Source organism: Falco biarmicus, chromosome 7 (assembly GCF_023638135.1).
Source record: "Falco biarmicus isolate bFalBia1 chromosome 7, bFalBia1.pri, whole genome shotgun sequence".
In the NCBI taxonomy this organism is placed as follows: Eukaryota; Metazoa; Chordata; class Aves; order Falconiformes; family Falconidae; genus Falco; species Falco biarmicus.
This window is the reverse complement of record NC_079294.1, coordinates 29,963,558-29,976,906: the sequence shown is the minus strand read 5'-3', so window position 1 is coordinate 29,976,906 and position 13,349 is coordinate 29,963,558. Positions and strand designations below refer to the sequence as shown.

Genomic DNA, 13,349 nt, shown 5'->3' with positions numbered 1-13,349 from the left:
TTGGTTCAATGATCCTCTTTTCCCCAGAATTATTTGAACTTATCCAAAATGCTCTCATAAGTCAACAACCATTCAGCTGGCTAACTGCACATTCAGGTGTTATGTGTTTCAAATGAAAAGGGTACTGCAGGAATAGTAGTCATGAAAATATGTAGTTTCCCCAGCTGAAGTTTCATTTCCAGTACTGTTACATTTAGATCTAACTAAAAGCATTCTACATTGCCTAGGAGGCCAAGTCCCCCAAAATGTCCAGTGTTTTCCCTGACCCTGTCACATCAGGACACTGGTAGGTTGGCATGTGCTGCTGAACAAGATGCCAGCAGCAGGGCATCCTGTCATCCAGAGTACCGACGGGCTGTCTGAGCTCAGAGCTGCTTGCAACTTCCAGCTGCTCTCCTGGCACATCTTATCAAAACTTTCTGAAAAGGACTCCCTAATCTATTTGTATGCCTGACACAGTCTATGTGAAAAGTGTTGCAGGCCAAATGGAATGCGCAGTCGTCGGTTAACCAGTCACAGTTATGTTTGGCTTGTCCATTCCCCAGAATGGAGTACACTTCGGTTGCACTCGAAGCTGCTAATGTGTCATCTCCTCCCCTGTGAGTTGTCTCAGTGCTGCAGCTATGTGCAGTCTTATATTCTAATAGCACAGATGTGAGAGTTTGGACTCATGAGCGCTCAGTCATGATAAAAAGCAGATTAAATATTACCCAAAGCAGACCTCTGTGCTTTCTTGGCTATACGCTCCCTTTCTGTTCTTATATCGTTCAACTATCTTTTCCGGTGATCTCTTGGTCACCTCCTAATTCAGTTCTGAATAGTCAATTTTTTTTTTTTCATCATGTCATTTAGTTTTTTGCTTTCGTACTACTAATGAATCTTGGTAACACACTAATATTAGTGAGTTTTAGTGAATCTTGGTAATGCACTAATCAACATGCAAGTGTCACTCATGTTCCTATTAAATAAAATTGTGAGTTAAGATGCTATTGAAGGACAGTAAAGGAGATACGTAGTACATAAAATGATATAGTTTTCAGGGTAATTGTAGGAGCTGGATGATGCAAACAGATTTTTTTTCCTTCTGATTTTCTTCTCAGTTGCTTATTCTCTGCCTTTTTGTTAAAGTTTTTATTTTAGACAGATTTACCAAATGAATTTTGATCAAAGTAGGTTTCAGGAAATACTTGGTCTCCAATTTATATATTGAAAGAGAAATTTCTTTCATTGTTTAAAGGAAATAAATTTGGAGGCTGTGTGTTCCTGTGTGTGTATCTGAACTCTAATCTGTGTAAAGTTAAACATGTTTGTTTAAGCGTACCTAGTTTAAGATTTGGATTGACTAAGATTCTGTTAGGACTACATATATACTTAGTTAACTGGATGCAAGAGAGGTGGTTTTAATTAGAACAAATTTTTTTCTTACTTAAATGCCATAGGTGACACTGTTATGTAATATGTATTATTATGAGATCAGTATTTTGTGAAATTGCATACTATTGATATCAAATGGAAATCCTACAGGAATTCAGATTTATCATTTCTGTAGAAAACTACTGTGGCATATCTTCTGTGTTCCAGGTAGAGGTGGATTTGGTGATGTCTTCTGTGATACTGCAAAATTCAGTTAATATGCAAACAGCTATCAATGATTTCTATTCATTTTCATTCATAAATTTTAAAATTTTAAAGCTTAGACTCAATAATTCTCAAGAACCCGATGTATATTGATGATAACGTATCCAATTGTATGAGGTTCAACAAGGCTCAGTGCTGGGTCCTGCCCTTGGGTCACACCAGCCCCACACAGCGCTACGGGCTGTGGGAAGACCTGCTGGAAAGCTGCCTGGTGGAAAAGGGCCTGGGGGTGCTGGTTGATGGGTGGCTGAACATGAGCCAGCAGTGTGCCCAGGTGGCCAAGGAGGCGAACAGCATCCTGGCTTGTGTCCAAAACTGTGTGGCCAGCAGGACTAGGGAAGTGATGGTCCCCCTGTACTTGGCACTGGTGAGGCCGTACCTTGAACACTGTGTCCAGTTTTGGCCTCTCACTGCAAGAGGGATGTAGAGGTGCTGGAGTGTTTCCAGAGAAAGGTAATGAGGCTGGTGAAGGGTCTGGAGCACAAGTCCTATGAGGAGCAGCTGAGGGACCTGGGGCTGTTTAGCCTGGAGAAAAGGAGACTGAGGGGAGAGTTTATCACTGTTTACAACTCCCTGCAAGGAGTTTGTAGTGAAGTGGGTGTTGATCTTTTCTCCCAAGTAACAAGCAACAGGACAAGAGGAAATGGCCTCAAGTTGCACCAAGGGTGGTTTAGATTGGAGATTATGAAAAATTTCTTCACTGCAAAAGGGTTGTCAGTCATTGGAACGGGCTGCCCGGGGAGGTGGTTGAGTCTTCATGAGGTGTTTAAAAGGCATATAGATGTGATGCTTAGGGACATAGCTTAGTGGTAGATTCAGCAGTGTTAGGTTAACAGTTGGACTCGATGATCTTAAGGGTCTTTTCCAACATAAATGATTCCATGATTCTATTCTGTGATTCTGTAAATGAGTTGACCATGGCTATTAAAGAGGATCATATGATTTCATTTAGTTTTGTAATGTTTTTAGTGCTCATATGTTACATTTAGGTTGAACTTACTCTTGCTTCTCAAAGTGATATTTCTTAATAGCAACATTATATAGATTAGGGATTGAGAAAAAGAATTAGTAATTTTTAGTGTTCAGGTTGGAAGTGATGAAAAAGGTTCTGTCAGGTTTTTTTTATCCTGTTCCACTGTTTACTTGTGCAAATAGCGGAGTCTTACACCCCAGTTCAATAAATCTCTTTTTGTAACTACCCTCCCATTTATGTAGCGCTGCCTTTTTTTTCCTTCTTGTCCTTGACCTTATCAATTATGCCCATACATCTGTTTTTGGGGTCATGTGGCAAGTCTTATTGAAAAAACGATTCATATAAAAACAATGAAGTGGCAAAAAATATAGTTGCTTTTATCAATAAATTCCCTCATCCCTTTTGCCATGTGGCCCCACAAGTACCTGTATCAATACATTTGAAGGGTATTGTGGAGGTTGGTACTGTTTGATCTAGCATTGATGCCCAACCCCATGTTTATTAAACCACACCCTCACTTTTAAATCTTTAATTTAGGCAAGAAATACAGAACAAAGAATTTACTCAGATTTTTTTTTTTCAGAGAACAGCCACCTATGAATGCCTGAACCAAAAATAGCGAACTAAGATGTAGAGATAGATTATGGGCTTATTAATACCTAATTGGCTTGAACAGTTTTTTAAGATGACCTTTTTGTGTGTTGAGATAGCTTTACAGCCTGTTCTAGTAGAACATGAATTGCCAACTCTCCAGATCAATGAATAGGCGGCACTTTATTATAGGAGTCATTTTGTAAAAGAAAAAATGTATACTATAATTTTCTGGGCTCGTATGTTACTCTGAAAGAAAAAATAAATGGATGGACAGCTTATATTGCTTTTTATGGTTTCAGTTCCATAGTTATCCAATTCAATGGAAAGCTGTTCATGCAGGCAAGTTCAGTATGTTTAGGCAACCTCTGTTATTAAAGAAATTGTGCATGTACAGAACCTAGCAGTTGAAAGCAGCAAGACTTCATAATCCTGGAAACCGAGACTATAACAGTTCTTAATACATGATTTTTCAAGAAGAAATGAAGAAAATAACCCCAGAAATCCGTAAGCTTGTCGTTTAACACTTACATTGAGACAGCAGGTGGAGCTGGAGGAGTTGTGCTTTTGAACCACTGCAGAAAGAATAAGATGTGAATGAATCACAAGAAATAGAAGTGCAGAGCTTTTGTTAATGTATTTGATAAAGGAAAATTCCAGCAGGATACAGTCATGTTGCCTTCTAAAGGAAATTAAATTGTTTAAAATAAGCGTAAAGCATATATTAGAAAGTTATGGGAAAAGAGTATTTGTCTGTGTTTAAATACCAAGCTGAAGTAGGATTCCCACCCACCCACCCCCCTCAAAAAAAAAAAAAAATGCCCCTGCAGAATTTTTATTTCAAGACCTTTGCATGTTTCATGGGGAGGTCTGAAGATCTGTGGGGCAGATTTTTGTTTCTTAATTTTTATGATTTACTTTGATTTAGAAGAAATGGTCAATGAAGAACTTACAAACTATGTTTGCATTTCAATTTTTTTCATTTTTAATTAATTAAAAGCATAAGGTAAATGTTCAAGTAAAGACTTTCATATAGTATGCAGGGGAAAAAAAACAATCCAGTTTTACATTCAGTTTTATTATGAATTTCATAGGAATCTATATCTGAGGTTATAGATTATATCAGAGTTCTCTCACTGCTGGGAATGATGTCAGATAGATTGTTTATGCAGCATGAATCTTTATCCATAGCATGCAAGTGCTATTGACATAAAAAAGTCCATGTTTCTCTCCAGTGTAAAGAAACATGAGATGACAGGTAACAAGTAGTAGTAGTAGTAAACAGAAGCATTATATTTAAGTATAGAAAATATGTGAGAAAATTTAAATGATATTGTTTGCATGATCATGAGCTAACTTTGAAGGCTATTATTTCAGTTTTGGTTTTCTGTTTATTTATATAGTTAGAATTCATAATTAGTAGACCACAGTTATACATATTTTTAAGGAGAAAAATAAATCTGACTTTATTGAAGGGAGATTTATTTATATTTTAAATTTTTCTAGGTCTATTATTTGGAAAGTTTTTAAATCTCATGAGTGAGAAGAAGGATGCACAGTTATACAGTAATGAAACAAGACAAAGTTTTATAGCTTTTGATGTGCAAGGTAAGTTTTTTCTCCTATTTTGAGTATTAATTTAATTCTAAAACAATTAGGCAAAACAGAACATATGAAGGAAATGAAAGAGACATTAAGATGAGATGTCCTGGATGCTACAAAGTTAAGTATAATAGTACCAGACTAACAAAAAATCATGATGATATTGCTATAAATAAAGTCAGGGTTAGTAGGCTGCAGCATTTGATGGTAGCACTGGATTGTCTTTTGTTCTGTGAGCTCCTCCAGCTGTGGAAAGAAAGAAATATCTAGCCATTCACTCTATCTACTTGCTGTTACTATCTCTCATTGTTTCTCTATTACTCATACATCTCCACTTGCTTATTTGGGCTACATATTTTACAGATTTCGGTCCCTGGTGATGGCTACAGATATATCTTACTTCTTATGATAGACCAAGGAAGGGAAAGCAAAGCAACAAGGATTTTTTTCTCTTGTTCTTGTTGGGAAGCATATGTGGTGATTCTTATTCATGCCTGCTAGGCAGCAGAGGATCTCCCATCACAAACTGAAAAATGGAAAAGTTCATCAGGAGCCTGTGAACTGATGGACATTCAGATGATCCTTTTAATTTTGCTTCCTGACCTGAGGATAGGTCTATGGTCCTTGAAAAGAGGGAAAGCGAAACATACGGCAGATCTGATGTTGGGATGATCAGATAAGCATGAACTGAGCTTTTTGCATGAGCTAAAAGTGACTTTTGAAGTGTTATTTTTAGTGAATTATTTCAAAGGACCTGAGTGCTTCAAGCACTGTGCTTTTGTTTGTCTCACTCTCTGCTGTACACAATCTGTGATAGCCCTGTTTGAGATGCTTTATTTTCCAGTTGTATCTGGAAGTGAATTCATAACCTAAGTGATTGATCAGTTGGTATTATTCTGATACAATACAATGTATTCAGGATCTTAAGTCTGCAGCAGGATTAAACTGAATAAGACATTTTTTATGACAGAAAAAATTTGACACACATTTTGCTCAGAGTAATTATGTCAGTAAAAATGATAGACTTGAAATGTAATTTTGCATATTTTAGAGTCTGTATTTTCAAAGTTTTACAAATCTGAACTTTGCAAATCAAAATGTCTGCTTCTAAAGTTAAAATAAGAGAGTTGTAGATGTTGTAGGCACAGTACTTCTGAAACGGGTTCACAGTGGCAAAAAGGATTAATCTTCCTTAGACTGTTCGTCTATATAATGTAGCTATCCTAAAATATTTTGTGACTACAGTAACTTAAAAAGTATATAACCATTTCAGAAATGTGAATCGATAGCTCACGTGCAAACATAATTGTATTAAGTATTTTTTTTAAAAAAACTTAATTTATATTATTTTTCTCTTCTCTAATTTTGATTTAAAAGATGGAGGATTTTCTACTTTTGAGGACTTCAAGAGAGCCTGCAATTCTTTTTCTCCTAAGCTGTCTGAAAAAATCATAGTTGAAGCCTTCAGGTAAGATTAACAGAGAGATCCTTATTCCTGGATAGCAGGCTTTTTGTTGTATGCGTTTCAGTTAATTGAAATTATTTGATTCTATCATGCAGCTGAAGATATAAGCTTCACCACTTTACTGTTTCAATGCCTTTAATGATAAATACTATAAATTTAAGTAATGTGTAAATAATTAATATAAATTATATAAATAGAAATAATAAAAATAATAGCTATAATTAAAATAATAAATATTACCTGATACATAAAGTAATTTGTTGCCTGTACTGTTTCCTAAGAAGCCTAAAATTATTTGATTTTACATTTTCCTCCTGTAATCAGGAAATCAGCATTCAAGAGCTGTCTCTTGAAAAATTCAGTTAAACTGTAGTGCATATTGCAAGACAGTAGTGATGAGATTTCTTGCAAGGTGAGATTGGCTCCAAGTGAAAGGATAAAATTTTGAGGCTAATTTGCAGCTCATAAAAAATTGATCTTCTGCAGTTGCTAGTAAACATTATTTTAAAAATGTTTTGGAAAACACTGTATTGCAAAGGGTAGAAATTTCTTTTTGTGATGTCAATGGTTTGTTTGGAAGTAACTGAGTTATTGAAAGAAGTCCTTCACTTTTGTAGACATGGTGTCAGATAGCTTGCTCAGAACCATCTTTAGAAGGCGGGGTTAGATTTTAGGTTGTTCTTCATTTTGCAGTATCTGGAGCCATGGTACAAAGCATTGTAGCAGGACAAGAATTGGTCTGTACATATGTCAAGCCACTGACATACAGTCATAAAATCAAAGTGTAGCATGACTCATGAATGTCTTAGATGGTAATCTTGCGGTTTTGCACTAAAGATGTAACACATTTTGGGGAAAGTAATTATTTTAAGAAAGTTTGCAAAGTTGTATGGTGTGTTTTTCTTGATGTCCAAGAGATTTTACTATCACTTTTTGGTATATTGTCAATAAATAAGCAGGAAAATGTAGACAGAATAGCTGTAGGTTTTACCTTTTAAAAATACTTTATTTTAAGGACTTCTATGAAGACCCTAATGTCCAATTTTTCTGCCCTGTGAGTAAAATGTTTTTCTTGAATATTAATGCTTTTTAGGTCAGAAAAGCATATGTAGTTGCTATTCGTATTGTTTTATTTTGCATTTTTACATATATTTTTTCATTAGCTTTCTCATTTGAAAAATTGTCAAATAAATTCAGACTTAGCTTCATATTGTCAAATAGTTCTGAAAATTTGTGGCCCATTTTTCTGTCAATGAAACTCCCCAATTTCAATTTTAAATCCTAATCATGATAAATTTAATAAATTAAGGAAAGTTCAATCAAATATTATGGTATACTATGTATCTATTAAAGATGACATCCCATGATCAACAATAGCTCTTAATGCTAGCATATTAGTCTGTAAATAACCCAGTCCAGCAAATGAAACTTGTGATTGCATATTTATGAACAAGGTATGGAACCTGAAGAGAAACACACAAAAAATTCTTTTTCAAGAACTTTGCATGTTTTTTCAGCTACTCTTGAAAAAAATTTCACAATAGTGTGGTGTAATACAGATCTCTTTATGACTGAACAGGCCAAATCTGCATGGATCTCTTCAGAATTGTAATTTGAAATTAGAGTCCTCAATACTCTTTTAGGTACACACCCTTTTTGGACAGTTCTTTTAACTGTTGGTGTATATGTTGAAATTTATGTAGGGAAACAGAGTGAAGACTTTTGTCCTAAATTGAATTATATGATTAAAACTGTATGAAAAGAAAGCCAGAGGAAATACTTTGGATATTAGGTATTTGTCAGAAGCTTCAATGTATTTGTAGCACAAAATCCACATCACAATGGATTACTAAAACAAACAGAAGATATATAATTTCATATTTATAGCTATGTTTCTTGTTCTTCCCTCTTTTTAGTACAGAGATCAAAATTAAGTTTTGCAACTGAACATAGTTTTGAAATATATTTTTGCATTAAGTGAAATAATTTGCAATTCATATACATTTGAGATGTTTAGCATCTTTAGGTGTGATGACTCTGATCAAGTGTGAGTTATAAAACTGCATATAGAGCACACAGAGATCATGTCTGTTGAGCAAGAAGTTTATGCTGGGGACCCAGTATCTGTATGACATTTGTTGAGGGAGTTACTTGGACTAATTCTAGCCTGGTCAACAGACTGAATGATCACTAGAAGTTTGAGTGCTTCGGATGCATGCCGGGAGCACGTCTTTCAGTGTAATTTCATCTGGAAGGGGTGCAGTTTATATACTGTGATCACTGTGATGTTAACCGTAGTACAATCAGTGGGGAAGACTGGGAGTCTTCAATGTTCAAAAAGAGCATTCCAAATCTTAAGTAAAACATAGTGACATATGGAGATGAAGAAAACAAGAAAGCTTAATTGGTGTATTTCAGAGCTTTTTGAAATTGTTATATGAAAAGGGTTTTTAATGTTTATAAAATTTTCACTTTGGTGGAAATGCTTTCTCCAAACCAAGTCAGGTATTGGTGGGATCCTTTAATTTGGAAGTTTGCATGTATTATTTTCTTATACTTAGAATGAATAAAAATGTTACAGCGCAAGCTAGGTCTCTGGTTAGTGCCAGAAAGACTAGAAGGAATCGAAAGGAAAGGGAAGTAGGAAAAAAGTTAAAGGCAAGTACATAATACTTAGCTTCTCTACTTACCATAGAGAGCAGAGAATTATTTTCTGCTACAGAGTGTAATTCTCAACATATTCTTACACGTAAAAATGAAAAAAAGTGTAATTCTACACTTGTAGAAATATCAGTAATTGATTTACTTAAGAATGAAGGGCCCCACCAAAGTAATTCGGCTTTCAGATAAAACAGGCTTGATTTGTAGGTGTTCAAAATGCTCATAATAAGGCATCCATACATGTTGAACTGATTTTAAGAAACTTGAGCCTTGGTAATGGAATTGCATCTTTCATTCATGTATTTTATTAATATTAAAATAGTCTTAAAATATTTAATATAATATAGTAAGAAGCTAAAGAATAACAGATTATTTTTCTAACCTACCGGTAAACAGCTGTTATGCTCAAAACCTTTTTGTGACTACAAAGGAGACACAACTGATACATAAAGCCAGTATTTGTTTTTACTATATAGTGAAATCTTAGAAGTCTAGTCAAAGAATTATTGTTAGTACAGATTTAATAATTGAAAAAAAAAAGAAGGAAAATAACATACTAATAAAAGGATACTATGCTAAAAAAAGTCTCAATGTGGTTAAAAATATTATACATCTCCTATCATATACCCCTCTTCCTGTGGTTATTCTCAGCTTTCCACTGTCCCTCAGTCCTGAGGCTGACAAGTTCAAGACAGGCATGGTAGGGTGAATTGCCATTATCCTGAGTTCTTCACCAGAAGGAGTATGATATTCATATTGATGTTTTCTTCTCTCTCACTCTAGCATCTGCTTTGGGTCACTATTATATGTTTTCCAACACAATTTACACCTTCCTCTTTTTTGTTGGACTACAAGCCCACATTGCATCATTTTATGTATTTTAGATAACTTGTTCTTTGCTCTCTTTGTTATCCATAAAACTACTTCTGTCCAGCTCCTGTGTCTGCATTTCTTTAACTGACAATTGGCGAGTTGTTTATAGTCTTGGTCCTCCAATGTCAGCCTGTGCCCTGTATCTTAACATCCTGTCCCTGTACTCCTTTACTCTATATGCCGTGTCTTTACTTCTGAAGGCCGCTGCTATCATGCCCGGTCCATATTTCTCTACATCATTATCTTAAACTCATAAATATTTCATTTTACATAGAAAAAATTCTTGTTACTACTGTTTGTATAAAGGTGTTTATACTGTATAAAGGTAAGAAGAACAAATTAGGCATAGCCACCTGGTCCTTAAAAGAACTGCTGTTAAAGGTAAAGCGAGTAAAATCTCCAGGCAGGTCAAGCAAGTTCAGACAAAGTCTGACCAGCCTCAGTCCTCAGACCTTGCAAACTCAGTACAGAGTTTGTGGTCTATTATTAGCAATGGCTGTACTGTATTTACTGGAATACAGGGCTATGAAACATACAGTTACTATCTCTACTGTACATTAACATTGTATATTCCATTATAAATGAGTAAAGATGTAGTGAGTTAATCTGAATTGGTAATAGAGCTTCAGGATGGAGTGGTTGTGTTAAATGCTCAGTTTTATGAGAGAAAAAAGATACCTCATTCAGTAGTGTTTCTAAGTGTAGTGAGTGAGTGATTTAGGTTTTGGTGTGTTTTGTTTTGTGTTTTTTTTTTAAATTCCATGGGAATAGGACCAAACACAAACATATTTTCATCTTATATTGACAAAATGATATTTAATGTAGACATTCTTTCTCCTGAGGGATTGTTTTCTTAAAAATGTCAGTAATATACTGCACTGAGCTGTCGCTAAATTTTGCAAAATGTGGGTAAGTTTTCAGTTTATATTTGATTGTATCAACTGTCCATAATCTTGCCTGAACCATAGCGTAACATTTATTATTTCTGAGCTAATATTGCAGTTATATTGAACAAAATGCTCAAGTACTTATCATGCACCTGATTAAAATGCCGTCATACCGTAAAAAGTCAACATTCTTCTCACAGGAGTTGCAGAAATACCTGCTAAGGTAAATGATGTGATATGTTCTTTCATGGTGGGGCCCTTTGTAATGGGTAACACACACAAGAATTTCTATAATGCTGCTGTTCTGCTTGTAGCTACATGGATATGAAATGTGACAAGTCCTCTGCAGTAATAATTTGTGATAAATGGCTGTCTGTAAGTGAACATGATGTCTTTTAAAGTGGGATTCAAATTCTTAAAAAAAATATTTCAAGTACTGTTTTCCTTTTTTGTTGAGAATATGAATGTCATATTTGAATTATACAATATTATTAATTACTGCTGCTGAGAAAATATTTGTCTTAGCTGTACCATTTGTTTAGAAAAAATAGGTTATTTGTATGCTAAATCCTGAGACCATGATAATGGAAATAGTGACAGAAGTAAGCTGAAAACCAATCACATATGAATGTGAGTGAACCTATAAATGATGAAAAATGTCTTACAAACCAAAAGTAGACAGAAAAGTCTCATACAGTTTTTAAAGCTAGCAAGCATAAATCAGATCTTAAGGAAGAAAAGAAGACGTTCATGATCTGCATTTTATGCTGCTGTGCCTTTAGATTGATAGGATCACACACAAGAGGTATATTAGTACTTTTGTATGTATTGGTACTTTCCATACAAAAAGATGACCTAATTGTCTCGTATTTCTTTCATGTAATTATCTAGTAATGAGAAAATAACCTGTTTTTCAGAGCCACCCCATGGAAGAAATCTTATGCTCCTTTATGCAAGTTTGATTTATAGACATGTACTGCAGAGCACAGTGAATATGAGACATTATTCTTCCTATGGCTAGTTGCCATGGAAACATAGTACACAGTACAATGTCATTCCAGCTCTAGTGATGCCTGCAGTAGTTTATTCCTTTGTTATTCTTGTTTCTTAAGCAACTGTCTTGCAGCCTTTCATGTTATCACACTTCATCACCTATACAAGTCCTTTTCCTTATCTCTTGAGAACCATCTCTAATAGAAAAGATCCATTTTTTTTGTCTACTCATGCAGCTAAGTGTATGTACCTTTTCTTTTTTCAAATCATGGGTTAAAAGCTTGTCCTGTGCCCACAAATAATATACCATTGCCCTAAAACTGGTAAAAGAAGATGGTAAACCAGTCTGAACATCAAAGTGTAAAGGACGTGGCTCAGCATCTTTATTTACTCTCTCCTATCAGGGACTGGAGTTGAGAATGTCTTTCTGTAACTGGTATCTCACTCCAGGAAGACAACAAGTACAAATAATCCAACAGCTCCTAGCTCTCCTTAGCTGGCATTTGTGAGTTGGACAAAAATCCAACAGCTTTCTTATAATACCCACTGTGTTTCATGCTTGTGAGATGAGAGGAACTGGAAAGGGGAAAAGGAGATCACAAATTAATCTAAGAAAGTACTAAGTGTTCAGGAGGAAAAGAGTCAAACTGAATGGTTTTTATATTGAGAAGCTGTACCCTAACACAAGTTCTTTTTCAAGGCAGTACCTATTTCATGATGCATTGCACAGGGAACCAATACACAATTAAGGCTGTATGTATCCCAGGTACTGCCTAAGTGGGGCGATACTTGGAGAGAAAACACACATGGTTGAAAACATTTTCTAGAGAATTCTGAGTTAACACCTAAAGATAGATGTATCTTTTGGGTAATACTAATAATGAGGTCTGCGTTGTTTTTTTGTATCTAGAACCCTGTAACCAATTTTGTAATCCAATTACTTAACGACGTACTTTGCTACTGATGGTGGGTTGACCCTGGGCAGCAATTAAGCACCCGCCCAGTCACTCACTAACTGCCCCCACAGTGGGATGGAGGAGAGAATCAGAAGAGTAAGAGCAAGAAAACTCGTGGGTTGAGATAAGGACACTTCAACAAGTGAAGCAAAGTTGTACCTGCAAAAAAACCCGAATATAGAATTTATTCACTACTTCTCATTGGCAGGCAGAGATTCAGCTGCTTCCTGGAAGCAGCATGCCTAATAGTTACTTGAGAAGATAAACACCGTAACAACAAATGTGCCCTCCTTCCTCATCCTTTCCCCAAGCTTTTATTAATGAGCATGTCATAGAGTCATAGAATGTTTTGGGTTGGAAGGGACCTTTAAAGATCATTTAGTCCACCGCCTCTGCCACAGGCAGGAACATCTTTCAGTAGACCAGGCTGCTCAAAGCCTCATTCAACCTGACCTTCAATACTTCCCAGTGATGGGGCATCCACAGCTTCTCTGGGCAATATGTTGCAGTGTCTCATCATCATCACTGTAAAAAGTTTCTTCCTGATAGCCAATCCAAATCTACCCTCTTTCATTTTAAAGCTATTGCCTCTGTCCTGTCAATACAGGCCTTGGTGAAAAGTCTTTCTATGGTTTACTTATAAGCCCCCTTTATATATTGCAAGGCTGCAAAAGGGTCTCCCTGGAGAGACTTCTCCAGGCTGAACAGCC

The 13,349-nt window shown here is 35.6% G+C and overlaps 1 protein-coding gene across 2 annotated transcripts in view; it reads left to right on the top strand.

The window, feature by feature from the left end:
- The window catches only part of EFCAB11 (EF-hand calcium binding domain 11), an 80,630-nt gene that overhangs the window by 3,615 nt on the left and 63,666 nt on the right, over positions 1-13,349 (top strand). For both annotated transcript variants that reach the window (XR_008823073.1, XM_056346604.1), the window contains exons 3-4: positions 4,709-4,810; positions 6,182-6,272. Coding sequence is in view for 1 of the 2 variants with exons in the window: in XM_056346604.1 (XP_056202579.1) it covers positions 4,738-4,810; positions 6,182-6,272 (164 nt within the window). In the remaining variant the exon portion in view is untranslated. The remainder of the gene's footprint in view (positions 1-4,708; positions 4,811-6,181; positions 6,273-13,349) is intronic.